The 20500-nt window shown below is 33.6% G+C and overlaps 1 protein-coding gene and 2 long non-coding RNA genes across 3 annotated transcripts in view; 2 read left to right on the top strand and 1 right to left on the bottom strand.

Moving 5' to 3' along the window:
• Positions 1-1292, top strand: part of LOC134280941 (uncharacterized) — a 41869-nt gene extending 40577 nt beyond the window's left edge. The window contains exon 4 of the long non-coding RNA XR_009994995.1: positions 476-1292. This is a non-coding gene — a long non-coding RNA (uncharacterized LOC134280941). The remainder of the gene's footprint in view (positions 1-475) is intronic.
• Positions 1293-3835: 2543 nt separating this feature from the next.
• Positions 3836-4429, top strand: LOC134280942 (uncharacterized). Its single transcript, XR_009994996.1, has 2 exons — positions 3836-3968; positions 4231-4429. It is a non-coding gene; the product is annotated as an uncharacterized LOC134280942 (long non-coding RNA).
• A 7201-nt stretch (positions 4430-11630) lies between these two features.
• LOC134280924 (uncharacterized) lies at positions 11631-12669 on the bottom strand. The gene has a single exon (XM_062763376.1). It carries the CDS (start codon positions 12588-12590, stop codon positions 11631-11633), a length of 960 nt encoding a protein of 319 aa, XP_062619360.1. The 5' UTR covers positions 12591-12669.
• Positions 12670-20500: the final 7831 nt, after the last annotated feature.

The raw sequence follows: 20500 nt of genomic DNA, 5'->3' as shown, positions 1-20500 counted from the left end.
TTCATATTCATGATAACTTCATGTATTTCCACACAAGGTTATTGTTTCCACCTTAGAATTTGATAAATGATTGAATTAAACCAGACTGTTATAATTCTTGCTTCATCATCTTATTTGTCAACAATTTCATATGAAAAATTAAGTTTTGATTTTATGCGTTTAGGTTTACAATAGCTGACACAAGTATTAATAAAAATTCCATTTGAATCGAAAGCAGATACCTTTATTGCAATATAACCAGAACGTTTAATATATTTCTGATCTTCCTGACAAGGAGAATTGTCGGCAGGGTATCCTCATTCCTCCATGGCACCTGATTCCACCTCTGATGTTTAAAGAGGTCCTTGTTTGCTGTGATGCTGATTTGTAACGATTTTAAATGGATCATTGAGCTTGAATATTGTTCGTTATCTCCACATTTTAACTTTTAAATTTTTTTAGTTGAGTTAAAGTATTATTTTTATTTTTTTTTCAGGATGCATCCAATGAAGTGCTCTTTGAACAATCCAATATAAAATGTTTAGGTTAAAAACATAAACTAGACTCTACACATCATGAACAAGGTAGGGGTTAGCACACAGTGTAAAGTACGCGAGTGTTCAGATTGCTGGGCGGACGCTGGCTTTTCTTGTTTCACCTGTACACGTGACATTTGTCTGTCGTGTAAACAAAGACATATGTTCCATGACGTTGTGATTAACCGCGAAAAATATAGAAAAATTTCAAAAGAAAAGAAATGTAAGATACACACAGACAGAGGTTATGAAAATTATTGTGAATCATGTGAACTTCTTCTCTGTCCTCAGTGTAGTGAACATGTAAAACATAAATTACTTGATATAGGAACAGCATATATTCAAAAGAGTCATTAAAACAGAGCATTCATTCAAAATATTAAAAGAAACATTTTTCATGATTTTTTTATATCACCTAAAGAGAATAAAATATGATAAAAATAATTGTCACAAAAAATATCCAAACTTCAATCAGAAATATCAACTAAACCACAGAGACTAAAGGACCTTATTGACACTGTAATTTGTGAAGTTAAAATTAGACACCAACGTTATATTAATAGAAAACAACAACAAGAAACTAGGAATATGAACAGACACCTTGCCATGATAGAGAACTATGAACATAAATTTGAACAGTCAACAAAGAGACCGATGAATATTCTCCCTTTTCTAAAGAAGATCCACGTTCCGGAAAGAAAACGATACTCCTTTTCTTATGCATCAAGCTTTGTACTTCAAAAGTGAAGAAATGAACATCGAGAGTATAAATAAGCTAGAAAGAGACTTCCAAATCATAATGACGGGGAAAAGACAATTAAACAATGGCCGTCCATTAAAACTGTTGTCTAAACCCTGTGTTACACAAGACTGTCACGGTGACAGGTGTTAAAGGTGTACATCATATTGCATGTTTAGCGTCAGATCTAGTTTGGATCTATGGTTACTGGAATAATTGACTTTTCATGACAAACTCAGCGGGGGATATACTACATCAACAGACATATGTAGGCAGTCCAACATGGACTTATGGAATACACACAGTAAATCTAGCCCGTGAACTTATTTATATAGATGGGAATTTCAGCATAATAAAGCAAAGTATTGATAACACAAAGTTATCTACACTGGTAAAACATAATGGTATATGGATACCACAGTGTGTATTCTGTTCCCTCTTCAATGAAGATCTACTAGTGGGAATTCATAATAAAAACAGGCAAGGTAAAACGTTATAATAACACAGGACAATGCATACAAATCACAGAACGAAGCAACACTGATGGCAAAATTCTGTATAAAATTCCTACTTACATCACGGAGAATCATAATGGAGATGTTATTGTTTCTGATTTTCATAACGGTGTAGTAGTGACGGATCGTGGAGGAAATTATCGCTTCTCCTATAAAGGGCCTCCTTCGGGATCAGGACTATGGCCTCGAGGAATCTGTACAGATGTACATTCAAACATCCTTGTGTGTGATACGAACACAAGAACATTACAAATGATTGATAAGGACGGCCAGTTCCTGTCCCTGATAGACATACATCAACAAGAGATATACATACCCTGGTGCGTGAGTTATGATGACATATCTCACCGTCTTTGGGTGGGATCATTAAATAAGGACAGAATATGGGTTTACGGATTCAGGAAAAGAGAGACGATTGATAAAAACTAAGAGAATTAGTACTTATAAGATTAAAGTCATTATTACTCATATTTTTCTTTTGATACATGTAAATAGAGAGAAAAAAATGCATAATTGCGAAAACAATCTCTAACTAAAAACCTTTCAACGTTAATGAGACAAAGCTTCTATAGCCACTGATTAACCTTACGATTTTTGTAAAAAGAAACAAGTGTATTTTTCAAAAAAGCGTTGTTTTTCAAATCAGAACTGTACCATCGTAGTTGTAAAACCGACTACTGATAAATCAGAAATATATCAGGTCATTAAAAAACAAAAGGCCGGGAAACCATTTTATTGTTACTCCTTTTGCAATGCTATTGTAATTAACTGTTTTTGTGGTTGATTTAACAATGATATTTCTCCGTCGTTTTATATCATTTTCAATCATATACAGGCGCGACCCATGTAAGTCTGTAAATGACGAATGATACTAGTTAGTATAAATAGATCTACCAAGAGTACAAGAAAAATGCTAGGAAACGCGAGAAAGTGGCAGAATGGTGCTGAAAAAATATTTTATTTCAATAAATTAGATTTTCCGATGTTGATGAACAACATAGTATATACCCTAGAAAACCTGAAAGTAAGTCAGTAAGAGGATCCTAGGCGAAATCCAATGTTGCGGATGGTTTCAGGCCTTGTTGATTTTATAGTACAGAAGGGTAGACCTATATATACAGCGTTACCAAAGAAATGGAATTAGAAGGAGCTTATCTACAACTGAAACGTAAGAATAAAGAACTTGAAATCAAAACAGAAATTAATATAACTGATGCAAAAACCAAAATCATTTAGGAAAGTGTTTTGCGGAATTTAGACTTAGAAGAACCCCTGAAAGATAAATTTCATGCAAGTGACAAACCTGAAACAAAAGAAACTGTTAATGTAACATTGAATCCGTGTTCACCACCATGGGAAGACAGAAGAACATCTCTACATTCACATAAAACATCTAATATTTGTCAACCACAGAGTGCACCTTATGTGCATGTTCCTCATGCACATACGTGTCAACCAAAGAATGTACTCTATGTACACGTCCCTCAGCGTACAAGTGCATTTCTGAACAGGAATTGTGAACATTTACTTTACATGAACCGTTACCAAGAAACGTACCTCAGGACACAAACATCACATATATCCCTACCCCACCTCAGACGCCAGCTCTTCACGTCAGTGATAACCTTGTACCACATAATGTGTCTAGTCAATCATGTTCTACTGTACCAATACAAATATCGATCAATAGCGGCTGTCATAAGAGACAGTGTGTCTATGTTTGATATAAGCTTATTTTTTTCTTTTTATTTATACAAAATTTTATTCACATGGGCAGCAGGCAAAGCCTATTTTAGCCCTCTCCCTATTATTAGCTTATTGTACAGATATTGATAAGAGTTGCCTTTATTTAAGTGTTAGAAGTTATCGTTTATTTCATTCACGCACAGTTGATCACTGAGTTGCTATTTTTACATGTATCAACGTATACTCGTCGAACCCGTTTGATTAGTTTTGTCAGTTATTTCGTTTGGTGTTGGCTAGTGTTTATCAGATGAGGTCTGAACGCTGGGAGTAGTTTACCCATGCTTAGTGATCATTGGCGTGTGACTATTATTAAACCCATCCTGTGTGAACTTTAGTGTGTTCTGTTTCCCTTGCTGAGTGATCTTGGGATCCAGGATCAATGTTTGTAGCGGTGTTGAGAGCAAGACCTTGGGGACGGCAGTATAACTATGTTGTATAAAATGCCACAGCTCAGTAAGTTTTTACACTTAACAATATTTTTGTTGTTAGCTTTATAGAGCAATATTCTGTGTAAAACTGTTAGCAATATAGCCAGAATGTATATATTAATGTTCTAATTCATTTACTTGTTAAAAGGCGAATATGTGTTTTCTTTTGTAATTTGTTTGTAAAATCTAGTAGTTTGAACAGATTTGTGTTTTGAATATTTTATTAGAATACCCTATGAAAATTGTAGTGACCTAATTGTATATAAAGCTTTTGTTTTGAATGGGAGGATGTACGTGAAGACTGCCTAAATTTAGAAATACGGTGGACCAGGAGGGACAATATGGTGGACACTAGACGATGTAGCGACGTAGTGTGAAACTGGTCCGTGACAATTATGACTGAACTTTCAGCCGTATTTTGTTCATTATACATATGTAGCAAAAATTATTATTTTTTTAAATAAATTTGTTGTTTCTTGGTACACATGAGGTCTTACAAAATATTATTTGTTTTGGTTTGTAAATTCTGATTTAAATAATCCATCACAACATGAGGTCAGTTGTGACAACGACCATGGTATATTGACTGTTGCACGGACACTCAACAAGATAATACAAACTTTTGCTAAAAAAGCCGATGGACATAAGATTCTGATAACAGTTCAACACAAGAATTTGTTCAAGTACAGACTCTTACGAAGAACGTTTGAACGTTTGCAATATACATCAGGTGAAGTACACAGAATTGTGTAAGGATTTTTACATCTGGATGCAGAATATGGATTTAAAGCAGCATTTGACGAATTTAACCCCCTTCCCCGCAGTCACGCATTTTAACGCATATACTATTTCCTATTTCTAACGCAAAATCACGCATATACCGTTTCCTCGGAATCACGCATTTTCATGCGCTTTAAAACGTTCATTTTATCTTCAATTTATTGCAAAGTTCCTTCTATTTTATACTTGCTTTAAACTCATAAAATAAGGAAAGTAATTTTCTCATCAAAATATTACATCATAATATTTTTACGCTAAGCTTTAGAGAAACTTTCATATTCATAAAAATTCAGTAAGTTGTAAAGAGTTAAGGATAGGAATGATGAATGCAGTTTCACAATACCAAGCACCAAGCATCACTAAGGTATTTTAGAACTAGGTATGTTTCAACGTAATTTAAAAATAACATACTAAAAATCAGTTTAGCATTTTTAATAGACATGATTTTCCAATCATTTCAAGATAAAGGAGAAGACAGTTCACAGAATGTGCGACCCAATTGAAACTTTTATTTGCTTCGGAGGCATGTCGAATAGATTTACCAAATGTTCGCGCGAATCAAACATTATGGCCCCAATCATCACTGAAAAGTATGTTGATCTTCAAAACATAAATGTATATTAATATATTATTCAGCTAGATGAAGAGCAGACATGTATAAAACAAATAATTCATTAAATTACAAATTTCTTATTCATCAATATGATTCTTTGGCATATTTGCAGAAAATATGAAGAGGCGAGTGAGATGGGGCCCAGTGCAACGCAACTTTCTTTTATAATGCAAGTGACGTCAAAAATATGACAGAAACAGTTTAGCACGCTAAAACATGCAGGTGAATATTTCTCACTGGTTACTTTGGATTTTCCTGTGAACAAAATATGACATTGCATACATGATGCAATGTTTTTGAGCAACAGTATGTATCGTAGCCATTGCTAATGAAATAAAAAGGGCATAGCAATGGAGTTGATTGCGTCAAGTCGAAAAACTAATCAATCTAAATTACGAGTACTTTTTCAAGTTCTAAATTCGTATTTGAATGCTGAAAACAGTCAATTGCAAATACCTTACACAGATTTAAAAGGTCTCTCTTATTTCTTGTTAACAGATCTTGTAAAATCTTTTGAAAATTTTGTTAATAAAAAATGTGTAAAGCAGAAGTTTAGTCTCATTTAATGAGCAACATATATGAAATCAAAGAGAACATACTGAAACCTAATTTATTTCCATATTCATTAGAAAACTCGACCTTTTTAATTTTGATACAATGGTGGTAGTTGGTCACATTAATATTTGTAGATGATGAAGCCTGGATATCGGAGAACCATTCGTGTAAGCAGCCTTCTTCAAACAAAAAAGGTTTTTAATTGCCAGTTCGTCACCAATAGCTAGTTTGTCGGAATGTCGTTTTGATTTTTGACAATACTTGAGATTTCATCAAAATGCCCAGCAATTTCTTTGATGCTTGTTATGGCACTAGACCTGTTCCTAAGATTTCTTTCTGTTTTGTTAAAAAACATGTTTTATATGTTCCTTTACTTGTTCGACCAAATACCGTATAGCAGGTTTTCTTTCGGCCGTAAAATTTTGCGTACGCAAGGTTTTGGCTAATTTGCAGTTGGACATTAATAAGAGTACTGACTATTTCAGCGATCAAAATTGTAACAGACTATCATCTAAACTATCATCTTAACGCCAAAATCAACGCCAATTAAAACCAAAATTAGCACCCCGTTTAAATAACTTCGTAAGATAATACGGTCCACCATTCTTTTATCTGCAGGAATATATCCGTTTAGTTTTCCTGTGTTGTTGAAATATAAGCAATGAAACTCTTCATTTGCAGCCTTGTCTGATAGGATATATCATACTATTATTTTTATTTTTCAAACTTCGCAGAACATCAAGATACGTAAAATCTTAATATCAAATGAACAACCGCCTCCTGGCTGTCGGTAACAATTATGATTTCTTTATTCTCACATTTAAAGACTGTGGAAAAAACAAAGCGTTAACTATTTCTGACAAAATGTCATTGAATTCTCAAGTACTCTTAATAATCAAGAGAAATAAAGCAAATCTCCATTAATTGATGGAAAATAATGTAGTTCACTGAAATCATTTCTAGCATATAAATTATAGCAAGCTTGGTTAAAGATTCACAGAATGGAAAAAATAAAACACTATTTTCAATATTGGACGGACATTTTCTAGTTGCGAAAATAATGTGACGATATTTTCGGATGATCGGCGGACACTTCGTGACGGAGGACATTATGTGATTTTTTTGGGAGGGGGAGGCGAGCATTTCTTGGCGACGGACATAAAATTACTTTTTTTCGGAAGAAAGGTGGACATTTTGTAGCGGTGGAGAAAGTGTAACAATTTTCCCGAAAAGAGGCGGACATTTCGTGACGGCGAACATAATGTGATGGCGAACAAAACGTGACTCAACAGATGAAAAAAATAATATCATGTTTTCTTTTCATATTTGGATAGATTGTTTTTGTTACTTTTTAATATGAGATAAGTATTTCTTAGATGAAAGAGACCGCGATCTTTATTTGTCATTTTACAGATATCAAGATAATTTTTCAAGACTACTCTAAAATTTCAAAAAAGTCACTTCCGGTTTTGAGTTACTTCCCTTTAAACGAAAATTTATAGGCTTTCATTTCCTGAAAAAGACTCAGAGACGGCTAAAGCTGGAGCAGAAATTCTACTGATTTTAGATAATAGAAGGACTGAAGTTGTGCAGATCGGTTTTTGTTTTTGATTTCTCTATTCAAATTGGCGCTATATAGGGGTCAAAAATTCGAACGCTTAAAAGAGCCAAAAATTACTCATATTTTGCTTTTATATTCTTAAAATATATAGAACATAATTTTTGTAGAATCAGATCTTTCAAATTAAAGGATGTAGAGGGGCCAAACGTTTTTTTTCCAGATATCTAAAAAAGTTTTGAGAATTTGTTATACATCAAAGAAGCAAAGTTGTTGAAAATGTCAAACTTAATCTAATGGAGTCGTCAAAATACGTCAAGCGTCGTCACTTCCGGCCAAACCGGAAGTAGTCGGGAAACGTGTATTTTGCCGTTTTTGACAAGTTTTTGGGTAACATATGTCTCTGGGAACTTAAAAATTAATTTTCCGTTCGTCGTCGTCACTTCCGGTCAAACCGGAAGTAGCAAAAATGGCCTATTTTTGCATTAATTTACATAGCTTTAGATGATTCAAAGCATTTTTGGGCGTCTTTTCTCATTCTTGTGAAAAATGAAAGCTACTCTCGGTCAAACAGGACGGAAGACCTACTCGTTGCTTTGCAACGAGCTTTGCTCCAGTTTTCAATACTTTTGTAATTTGTCGATTCTTGAATTTCCATGAGGTTTTTTTTTTATTTAAAGACCAATAATTTTATTCTTTACAATTTCTTACTTGATATAAATCAACTGCACTTCTCCTTCTACTAAAAAAACGATAATTATTAATTGAAAGGGATTGCCTAAGTAATTCTTTGAATTGATTATGTTTGAATTTATATATTGATGTTTAGTGTAAATAAAGATATTTTACATACCCTCAACGTCCTGTTGACCCCTATTCCTTGTTTTATTTCGTTTTGAAACATTCTTTCTTGTTCATTTAAAAACCAACACCTTTTCATTTCGTCGTCGGCTAATTCGGGTGGATTGTGTTACGAAGAAGTGAAATTTACATCTGACATTCTAGAATACTCAAGAACACATTCTACAATATACGTATCAACAACAGAGACAAAAAAGTCCTTTTCTGCATCATAGTGTGCGTTTGTTCTTGAAATAATATTTTTCAAATGACTCTATGTTCCCCTGTCACTGATACCGTCCTCTTTGTATAAAATTTGAAATGCCATTTTCAGAAAATTCATTTTTATATCCAATATTTCAAATTTTACGGGACTTAGGTACTCAAATCTATCTCTCCATGGACGATGTTAATCGCAGGAAGCTATTTGCATTTTTCAATCGAATCTATTTGAACTTATCTTCCTTTGCTAGATGCTTTGCAGTCGAGCATGATCATCTGCAGAGTTGTATCGTTTTTTTTTCTACTCTTTCCCTGCTTACTTATATTGACACCGCTGGGGTCTTTACTGTCGAGAAATGCCTTAGTAGCAAGCCCTTGCTCGTTAAAGTATGACAGTGCGTACGGCGATTCGTGAATTTTTCTCAGTCCCATCATTACATTGGCTGTCAAATTTCCAATTTCATCCCGGATCTTGTCAGTCATCTGTTCCCAAATGCACGGTAACATTCTGGCACATTTTCGTAAGATGAACACCGTTCACGGTAGCCTAGTGGTAGGGCGTTCGCTTCGTGATCGGGAGGCCCGGGTTCGATTCTCGCGTCAAGCCTAATTCGTAGAAATAAAATAGGTAGTGACTGTTCCTTCGCCAAGCGCTCTGCATCAGAAGTAAAAGTCATGGGTCTTTCGGATATGACCTTAAAAACGGAGGTCCCGTGTTACGGTAGGCGCTGGCACGATAAAGAACACCCACTACTGAATGACCCTGAATGCCGAGTATAGGTCTAAATTTGAAGCCCTTAACCGGCAGAAGGTGACGTCTCCATATGAGTGAAAAATTCTCGAGAGGGACGTTAAACAATATTCAATCAATCATAAGATGAACACTAAAGCATTTAAAAATCTTAGCGGTCTTATTCATCAAACTTTTCAACTTGTTTATCCATATTAAAGAAACACCTTGTTCTTTTAGAAACAAGGGAAGTGCTGTTTTACCATAACAAGATCAACAACGAATGGATTGAAGTTTTTTAGATATGAGTCCGCCAAACTTTTGAATTCTTTACCAGAATCCGTTAAAAAATATTATAAATTTTAACCAAATGAAATCAAATGAAAGTAGTTGGTACGGAAATATTTGTAATTGTTTCGCTAGCTGATTATTATTATTTTTAGATACTATATAACAGTGTTTATTTCATTTTCAGCTTGTCAGTTTTAATGTGCTTAAATAATTATGTCATATGTTAATGTCAAGCATCACGGAGTAATATTTATATTTCAGTAGTGCGATGTAATTTTTAAATACTATTACTTGTTTATTATTATTGTTGAATATTATGTAACATTATCATGTACTAGGAAAATATTTTTTGTTGATGTTCCCGACTATGAATAAATTTTATGTTATCTTTTCAAATTATATAATCCCAAAACCTGGAAATAAACATAAACATCGCTGATAATGCTATTTAAAGTAAAAAAAAATGTAATGCACCAACCACTGCTATTTCACACGCTGTAAATGCTACACGACATTACAAACTCATGATATTTTATCAAACTGGTGATAACATTGTTTTCAAACAATACACAAAATTTAATCATTTAATTCTCGTGTTGATGGAAAGTATTTATTACTATGAGTTGATATTTGAATAAAGTTTGATTTCAGGAAATCAACTTTACGATATAAAATCTTTCTTTTTTAAATCTGACACAAAAACACATATTAAAAGTAAAGAAGATGTCCTCTACATTTTTAAAATATAGAAATATCAACCATAATCACAGAGGTTTGAGAATTATGTGGCAAAACATTAAAATTTTAGATGCACAATCTTACACTTTTGTCCTTACTTTACCTGTATTAAGAAACATTTTTTATGTTAAATATTGTTTAATAAAATTTTAATCTTGTAATAATTAAGTGTCTTGATATGAGAACATGTATCTTTTAAATTGTACAAATGCACCTGTTAGAATTCTTTGTGTATGTATCATATATTCATTTATCAGATTAATTAATACCAATAAAATGTAAGGTAGTCTTTTCATATATGAAGGCTGTCCCAAAAAGTCGTAGACAATGTTTATAACTATTCAAACATGCAACAAATACTAACCAAATTTTGAACTTCCATAAAATATTCAATGTTCTTTGAAATGGTTGATTCTTAGATATATATCTTTCATATTAATAATATAAGGACGATTTATATGAAGGCCGATATGGTCTGTCGGCGGACGATCAAAATTTGGAATAATTTACCTATATAACTATTACATTCGCTTTTATTTCTTTAGTAATACGTAAGACATTGAACTAAAACCATAATTAAAATCTATTACTATAATAATAATGTCAAAATTTTATACAAATAGCATTAGAAACAGATGATTGGTGTCATGATTTTCAAAGTGTTGTTGGAGTTGAGTTTGATGAAAATGACTGCGCCAAATGCGTAACCGGCGCACGGAGATCTAATAAATTGTTTTTGATATGGTTCATATACATCAGAGATAGGAAAAAGGAGTACAGAAATTACACACTAGATTTTGTTTAAGAAATTTTCAAATGGCATGGGCATTCAATGAGGGGTTTTCCTCTATACCGAAAATAGCCACTCTAGTAACAAATTATACAAAAAATATAGCTGATATACTGTATCACTTTATTTGTTACTAAACACATTTCCCGTTATATAATTCTGTCACTGGACATGTATCCACGTTTTAAGGTCAGACGAAACGTTCTTTGAATATATGTTTTGTATTTTCTAATATTATATATAAAAAAATATTCATAATTTGCTTTCTGTTGTGGTTTCCACATTGTTTCTAGTATGATTAAAATATGAGTCCAACAAAAATTGTGAAAGTGACCATTCAGAAGATTACCGATAAGGATTATATAAGAAATGTCATCCTCTGGTATCTTATCCAATGCCTGGTAAGGTGCCTCCAATTTTTTTTGTGAGGAAGCTCTTTTAAGTACCCATACATTAATGACAAATTCCAGCGAAAAATTATATTTTTGAGGAACGTGTCGTCTGACATTACATAATCTATCTATTAGTGATATTCCTGTCATCTGAAATGTGCCCATGCTTTTAATTATCTTACTTATAATGATTTCTCTCTATGTATCTACAGGTAAATACTTTGTTCCATGATCCCACCCAGAGAAGATGACTTTTGACGTCATAATAAAGTCCCTGTGGTCTGTTTATCCCGTGTTGGGGTGTAAGTATATGTGATAGAAAATAGCCGTCCTTGTCTATCATTTGTACGGTGTGGGTGTTCACATCACACACAAGGATATTCAATAGTGCGTCTGTACAGATGCCACGTGGTCGTAGTCCCGATCCAGATGGTGGACCAGTGTAGGAGAAGCGATGCCTCCCTCCACGATCTGTCACCACTACAGCGCGATCATAGTCAGACACAACGATGTCTCCATTGCGGTTCTCTGTGATGTAATTAGGTAGTCTATACATCCTCTGACCTTTGCTGGTGTGTTGTATCGTCTGTATGTGTTCCCCTGTACCATTGTAACGGTAAACAAAGGCTGTCTTTGTATTAGTATTATACATCACGACCAGAAGATCTTCATTGTAGGGAGAGCAGTAAACACAGTGTGGTTCCAATTCTTCAGTTTTCTTTATAAATGTAGACTTTGTTCTGAAATCTGTAGATAATTTACAAATGTTACAATCCCTGTCTATATAAATAATCTCACCTGTACCGTTCACGGTGTGTGCTCCATAATTCCATATATACGAAGCTATATCTGTTAGTTGATACATTGTGTCTCCTGCTATGTTTGTCAGAATGCCATCAGTGATCCAAACCTGTTCTGACGTCACACAGGAAATGTGTCTGACACGACTTACACCTGTTAGTTTGACGGTTGTGTAAAACACGGGTGTAGTCATCAGTTTCAATAAACATTCGGTTTTTACTTGTCTTTTTCCTCTCTCTATGATCTCGATTTCTGTCAATAACTTAATGACATCCTCCATGTTGATTTCGTCGGTCGGGGAGAGCAGGGAGGGACTTTTCAGATTAGGGGTGTTCATCTTGAGGACACGTGTTTTCTTTATAAATAAAATAAATCTGATGGGTCTGTTTTCTAGCTCTTCTGATTTATGTTCATATTGTTCTACGCTGGCAAGGTGTCTTTTCATTTTTCTAATTTGATAATGTAATCTCTGATTTAAACTCTTATGAGTGGTTTTAACATCCCATACAACTGAATCAATAAGAATTTCTAGTCTTTGGGATTTTCGTAGCATCTCTGATTGATATTTGTTGTGCTCTTTGTGACAAGTGTTTATATCATTTCTAATTCCTGATAGGATAAAACAGCTGTTAAAGATAGTCAAACTTCTAATGTTATGAATGATTTCTTTGTGATGTTTGCGGTTTGTTTTATAAGCAGTTCCTATGTCCCATATTTCATGTTTTCTCTGTTCTGTACATTTGAAACAAACTAGAGGTATGTTTTTATTTCTGTGTTCTGTACATTTAACACAGACAGGAAGTTCACACGAGTAACAGTATTTTTCATAGGTTCTGCCTGGGTGTCTCACACAGATTTGTTGCTTTGTTAGATTTTCATATTTCTCACAGAAAACCACAACATCATGGTAAATGGTTTCTAAACAAAAAACATGTTTCTCTTTACACTGTAGACACAGGTCATGTTTACATGCTTTACAGTAGTATTCTGTGTCCCCCTGACATTGAAAACATTCCTTTACTTGACACTGAGCACTGAATCCTTTCGAATCCATGATTGAGAGAGTCTAGATCATAAGGAATACACGCTGATATAATAAAATGTGACGATAACAATATCAAAATTTCAGAAAACAATACAAATTTGGAAAAGAATCAGGTTTCATTAACGAGTAAACATCCCGTGATCCGTTGTACGCCCTACTTCTGATTTCTTAAAAGGGGTAATTGGTTCTATCAGAACCAAGCATGCGCATGCCTAGAAAAAGTACAGCGATCGTTCAGCTATCCATTGCCTACCATTTAAAAACTCTCAGGGAAATTTTCAAGATACTCTACGTAATTAAAATAATTTCCGTAGAAAATGTGCCTCCCCTGATCAATCAATCAATCAATCAATTTAATTAGTATTTTTAATCCGTCGCTAAAAAATGAATTACCACTTAGAAAGTTATTTAAGGTATTTAATGTATAACGACCATATTTTGTACCTAGTAAATGAATAGTCCGATGTTTTTAATCATGGTAGTATATTGAAGATGTCATCAAATGAAAATGCTCCACCAAAAGGAATTTTAAAAAATTTGTTATTGTCAAATTAATTTCAAGTAGAATTTTAGATTGAAATCTACGGTCAGCGCATGTTTTTATAAGATATTGCAATTGTAAAAAGCAATTTGAATGTTAAACAAATCCCTTGGTTAATATATGCATAAACTTCCTCTTTATTAAACAATGAAATAAGTGAATTATTTACCGCAGAAATTTTGAGAAATCAAAATTTTTCTTCTTTTCATCAAGCGCAGATAACTCTTCAAAAACTTTAAATATTCAAAATGACCTTCTCCTAATTACATCTTATCAGTCTTGTGAATTTGGTTCATATGTCACTTTTATCGTTACTGGCAATGTGTTTTTAATTGGTTTAAAATTATTTAAAATTGTTCAAAATCCCTTCATTATACATTGAATACTTTAATGATATAAATGAACAAATTGTTAAAGATGATCAAACTGACAACATAATTCTTGAAAATAATTTTAAAAATAATCCATTTATAATTAGAAGACATTGCGTAGTAGGGAGTAAGGAGATGTGAAAAACATTAAAATAATTAGTCAAAGACATTTAATTATTGTTGAGCTACAGTTGAACTACTATTGAAATACAGTTGAATTACTTACCGAGTAAGACGTCTCCCCTGACCATACAGAAATGATTGTAAATAATGCACAAAACTTTCTACTTAAATTTAAATAACGGACTAGGGACACACACATATGGTTAAATTAAAATCAGCATGGTTGATCATTCACCCATAACAAGAAATTATTTAAACCACACTGGACACAAGTAAACGAATAAAAAGAAATTGTAAAGTTAATCCGTTAAATGCCAAAGTCTAACGGACAAATATTGTCAGGAGGTCAAAACTACGTTGAACTTTTGTTCAATTTAATAGTAGACAAGGCAGAATAAACGTCTCTCTGTAAATTTGAGACAAAACTATGACGTCCTTTTCCCTTTCATTGATAATTTACTGCCTTTTTAAACTCGTAAGAACTCATATTCAGTTATAATAATAATTTATTTATTATAGTGACGTGTGTAAAAGATCATGAGATAGTTTATCTAAACTATAAAAAAAAAAGACAAATACTTTACACCCGGCCCTTTGGGCCTATAAGTCACCTGGATTTAAATCTTACTTTTTCTTCACGGACTTAGATGTATGTACACTATATGTAAATCTTAATACCGTATAAGCAGAATGTTTAGCGAGGATTTAATTTTGGCATTATTAGCGAGGGTGCTGAGATCGCTAAAATTGAATATCGCAAAAAATTATTTGCATTTTATTTGAAATGGCCTATTTAGGGAGCTTTTTAAAATCGCTAAAATAACTTCTCGCTAAAAAATTAAATACCCATTTTTAAGGACAGATCGCTAAATTTGCGACTCGCTACAATTTCCACTTACTTTTTGTGCTCCTGAGAATGACATAGTGTGCCTATCAAAATAAACTTGTACTGTCACAGATAGATGTCTGTATCAATGATAATGACTAGAAATGTTCTTGTTGGTCATGTTGGTCAATATGCACTGTTTGTTGGGGTATGATTCGTCCACTTGCATTGACCAGTAGTAATCTCTCCTGCAAAAACTGAGAAGGAGATTGAAGAAAATTCCCCTTTTAGAGGAAAATATCTGTTGATATTTTCCATGGTCTGACAAATAATGTTGATTTTCGTTTTAAGAAAAAAAAGACGATTATTTACATTTTTTGGGAGGAAAAACGCTTTTCAATATTTTCCTGATAAATATAGTTTTAAACAAACAGAAAACTATTTCTGGTAAATAAAACACGTTTCAAAATTATTATGGAAGAAATACCGTGGCCCTTGCATTCGCTGTCACTCTATCAAATATTTACTAAAATTTAGATTTACTAAAGTATACTATAGGTAACTGTAGTAAATACTTTGAAAAACTTCAAGAGTACTGTGCATCAATATATTCAAGAAATGGAGTTAATCAGATGTGGATACTCAAAACTTCCAAAGAACAATTGGTCAAATTGAAATCACAAGATTTTACCAAAATCTTAGGACTTTTCAACTTTATACACAACAATTGCCCACCGTAAATTAAAGTCCATGCTTTTTGATATCATTGACAGCTGCTTTTTCAATAAAAATGGAACCCGTAAATTTACTTACCTGGTCATTGGTCATTTGCAAAATTATTTTGTTAAAACACATTCCGATTGAACACACAAGTACTCTGAAGTTGACATCAAAGAGATGCTTGAGTTTCTGATTGACAATTTCTATGTGGTTTTTGAGACCAGGTCTTCGACCAATCTATTGGAATTCCCATGGGTACCAACTGCGCTCCGTTATTAGCAGACCAATTTTCATATTCATATGAAGCAGAATTTGTGCAAAATCTTATACGTGAAAAGAAGAAAACACTTGCTGTGGACTTCAACTCGACATTTAGATATATCGACGACGTATTGTCAATTAACAAGGTTTAATCGTGCGTTAATCGTGAGGAATCGTTCGTGTAACGTGATTGTTCGTGTAAGTTGTCAATAATAACGTTGCCGCCACTGTATTATACAATTATGGACTTCAGTGTAGGTCGATATGTGGTTATAAGGATTCATGGCAATTGATATTGACCGAAGATACATAAAGTGATAGCGACCGAGCTACGTAACTTTAGTGCAACCGAACGTGTGTTGTGGGATATCATTTTCTACGGACGTGCTTTCGCGTCGATATCGCAAAAGGAGGAATATCACGTGACGTCCTTTCAGCCAATGAAAATTATAAAATAATCTTCTTATAAAATATAAAATAATCTTATAATTTCCATTCATACGTCGATACGATATATCCTGCTGAGCTTGAGATAAAAGATACCACAGAGTCTGACACATCTGTTTCATACTTGGATATTTTACTTGATAAAGACATTAAAGGTAATCTAAGAACCAAGCTCTGTGATAAACGTGATCACTTCAACTTTCCCTTACTTATGCAGCAGTATACCTTCATCACCTGCATACGGTGTTTATATACCTATCTCTGTTGATTCGATACGCAAGAGCATGTTCATGAACAGTTTCTAAAACGAGGTAAGTTTTTGACAGACAAGTTGATGAAACAAGAATATCAGCAGTCTCGTCTAAAGTCATCGTTTCGTAAGTTCTTTGGTAGATACAATGACCTTGGCAGCAAACACAATTTATCATTGAGTCAAATGCTGAATGACGTTTTTCATACCAATTGTTAGTCCATTATTTATACACTGAATTTACGACGGATTTTTCCGTTATTTCACGATCATGACAAAGAGCACACGGCGGGTGTGACCGGTCGGCAGGGGATGCTCACTCCTCCATGGCACCTGGCCTGGGGGCCATAAAACTTAGACGAGCTCACTTTTGATCTCAGTCTCACTTTTTCCTAAGGAATATATAGTGGAAACGTGAGACTGAGATAAAAAGTGAGATCATCTCAGTTTTATGGCCCCAAGGCCAGATCCCACCTTCGATGGTTTGGAGGTCCGTGTTTGCACTGCTCCTCTCTTGTATTGTTCTATGGAGTTTGATATGGAATACTGTTCGTAATCTCCATATCCTTATTTCTATGGTCGATACAATGACCTTGTCAGCAAATACAATTTATCATTGAGTCAAATGCTTACTGACGTTTTTCAAACTAATTGTTAGTACATTATTTGTACACTGATTTGACGACGGATTTTCCCGTTATTTCCAGATCAAGACAAGGAGGATGGCGGTTGTGGCCGGTCGGCGGGGGATGCTTACTCCTCCATGGCACCTGATCTCACCTCTGATGTTTTATAGGTCCGTGTTTGCTCTGCTCCAATTTTGTATTGTTTTAGGGACTTTGATATTGAATACTGTACATTATCTCCATATCCTTCATACTTTTATTTCCTATGAAACGCTGCTCTAGAACATTTTTAAACTGAAGGTTTAGAGCCTTAATATTTCTTGAATTCCATATCATTTGCTTAAATGTAAATAAACAAAAAATACGGTGTACTTCTTTCTTATATCAGTAAATTAATTGTAGAAAATTTAAAATCATTTGACCTGCATGTATACAGGTCTAAACAGTTTATAGCATTCTTGAAATGTTTTTTTTCTTTAAGTTATTTATTATATATTATTAGTAGACCTACATAACATGACGTCGGCCCAAGGAAAACATCACTTAAGATGTACATCAGTTAAGATGTTTAAAAGGAGCACTAGATTGCGTGTTTTAAAGGTAGGATGCACCACAGTAATATTTACAAACTACATAAACATTGTGTACATATTTGTGTACAGATTTTTTTTTCTCTTTGAAATTCGTATGAAGGTAGTTACTAATGGACTCCTTCAGAGAATTGATAAAGCCAGAGTTGTTTCTCTTTGATAGTACAACACTGGAAAATACGAATAATTCTTAGGTATACAATTTCTTTTATATCTACTAATAGGTTTTAATTAATGAAATTGGTTTTTAAGTAAAGGAGAAAGTCCGAAAACTGTCCATTCTGTGAGAGAAAGAACTGTTCGAGGCCCGAAGGGCCGAGAATAGTTTTTTCTCTCACAGAATGGACAGTTTGAGGACTTTATCCTACTTAAAACATTTTCTCTATTGTTAACTTAAATAAACTGTCCCAGGTGATGGTGATGTATTTCCTATGATTACGTAACACACTTGATTGTCCAGAGAGTGAGGGATGAAAACAATAGCTGTATTGTCTAACTTAATGGACAGTGCCAGGTAAATTTAGATTCAAATGTTAGCTCACTTGATTTCTGACCACTTCCCATGTAAAGCTTCATGAGTGAAGATGTCCTCATCGGATGGAGAAAGTAATACATAATTCTCTAAAATACGGGCCAAAGGGTGGTAAATACTCTACAGTAGGTAGACACAAGCAGGAGCTTGTAGGTTTGCAGATTCTGAAGTTGGTGTTCAAGTTTTGACAAAAGCTAAAGATTTATCGTTTTCAACAATCAGGATTTAAGGGACACTGTGATACGAAACATTCTTCACCTTGTATGAAATTTGAGGAAACAGTTTATAACAGAAAAAAACGGGCCACAAATCTATTACAGTTTGATCCTACAATTGAACCAACAATAAATAGCAGCAGAGAGTAAATGGAATAATTCATGGAAATATGAGGGATTCAGATGATGGCAAGTGTATGAAAAGATAAAATTTGTGATCTCTGTCCCAAAAATGATTCCACCTGCAGTGCATCTAGTGAGGTTATCATTTCATCTGGAAATAATCCTTTTTCTTTTAAAATTGAAATTGCTGTTGAATATATTTTAAACATTCATGGAATGGATCTATCACGTCCAGTGTTCATTTACAAATTTTGTGAAGAGAATGAGACGTTTGTTTTTTAATAAAGAAACTTCTGGATGTGGATGTTCTAGAGTTATTAAGAAACAGGATTTACACGTGTGTCTTTTTTGCATTGGATTTGTCATTTCCAAAGATGATATACTGTTGAACGTTTCATATACAATTGTTTGATATTTATGCATGATTGTGCATTAAATTAAAATTAATTGCCTATTTAATTATGTATTGTTTTCAACATTTAAAACCTGTACATTAAGTTACCTTTAATTGTACATTAAGTTGACAAAACGCTGTCGATTAAGTGAAGAACTGAGAGTTTTGTCAACTTAATGTACGGTTACAGGTGACTTAATGTACAGGTCTTAAATATCCTAATCTATTTTTAAAACGTCACGTTTTAAAGTGTACTTTTTTCTTAGAAAGAAAAAGACAAACACTAAAAAGATTCTAAAAAACCACCTAATCTCCCATTTTTTAAAAGATACAATTTACACCATTTTCTAGTCTTTAATTGGAAATTTAATGACGGCATTGGTATTTGTCATCAACTGATCATAAACATTGTCGTTTTACTCTGTTGCATTGAACAAAGGAATTTCGTAATGAGAAGAAAAAAAAAACAGCTCGACGAATTGTAATTCATTTTTGCTTCAAAATATGGGAATCATCACTAGAGACAATTACGTTAATTAATCAGACTCACAGAATAAAGAATGTAACTAAAAGAGACTTCTTTATAGATAGTTTCAGCAATTTTGGGCGGGTGATTGGTCACTGACTGATCAGTAGAGGACAAGGAGACCGAAAGATAGGAGATCGGACGGAAACGTTCAATGGTGTCTGACGTAGTCAAAAAAGACAGACGGATAAGGTGACATGTGAATTTTAAAGTTTGTCTTATGCTACTGCTCAAATAATTTTGACAGAGGGCTAAATTATGAAAAGAATGAGTGTATAATGGTACCAAGAATTCTTAAAGAAAGTGAAATTGGTGAAAGTGTCTGCGATTCACAAATATTTTTTAATGAAACGAAGAGGAAACGCTTAAAAACATGAAGGCGCATATCCGTCATTTGACGTTATAGTTAGGTGCGGCGACTACCATATACGCACATTGTTTAAAATCCAATATTTTGGAAAGTATAAATCATATTCCTTTGAATTTCTCAGGTCTGATTTGAAATAAATTAAGCTTTCATCATGTGTAATATCGTTGTTTTACGTCGATTTGTAGCAATTTTATCCAAGTTGTGACATTACGTTTGGATCAACCCTCGTAGTAGGAATGATTTTCAGTTTTAAAATTTAATGAAATTACAGCGGATGCATTGCGTTT

The sequence above is a fragment of the Saccostrea cucullata genome, unplaced genomic scaffold (assembly GCF_032062105.1).
Source record: "Saccostrea cucullata isolate Sc308-1 unplaced genomic scaffold, CSIRO_AGI_Scuc_v1 ctg318, whole genome shotgun sequence".
NCBI lineage: Eukaryota > Metazoa > Mollusca > Bivalvia > Ostreida > Ostreidae > Saccostrea > Saccostrea cuccullata.
The sequence above is the reverse complement of the archived record's forward strand: the minus strand, read 5'-3'. Positions and strand labels throughout refer to the sequence as shown.

What these genes read in the sequence shown, in the direction of transcription:
- LOC134280924 (XM_062763376.1), bottom strand. Translation starts at nt 12,590, where the DNA reads ATGAACACCCCTAATCTGAAAAGTCCCTCCCTGCTCTCCCCGACCGAC.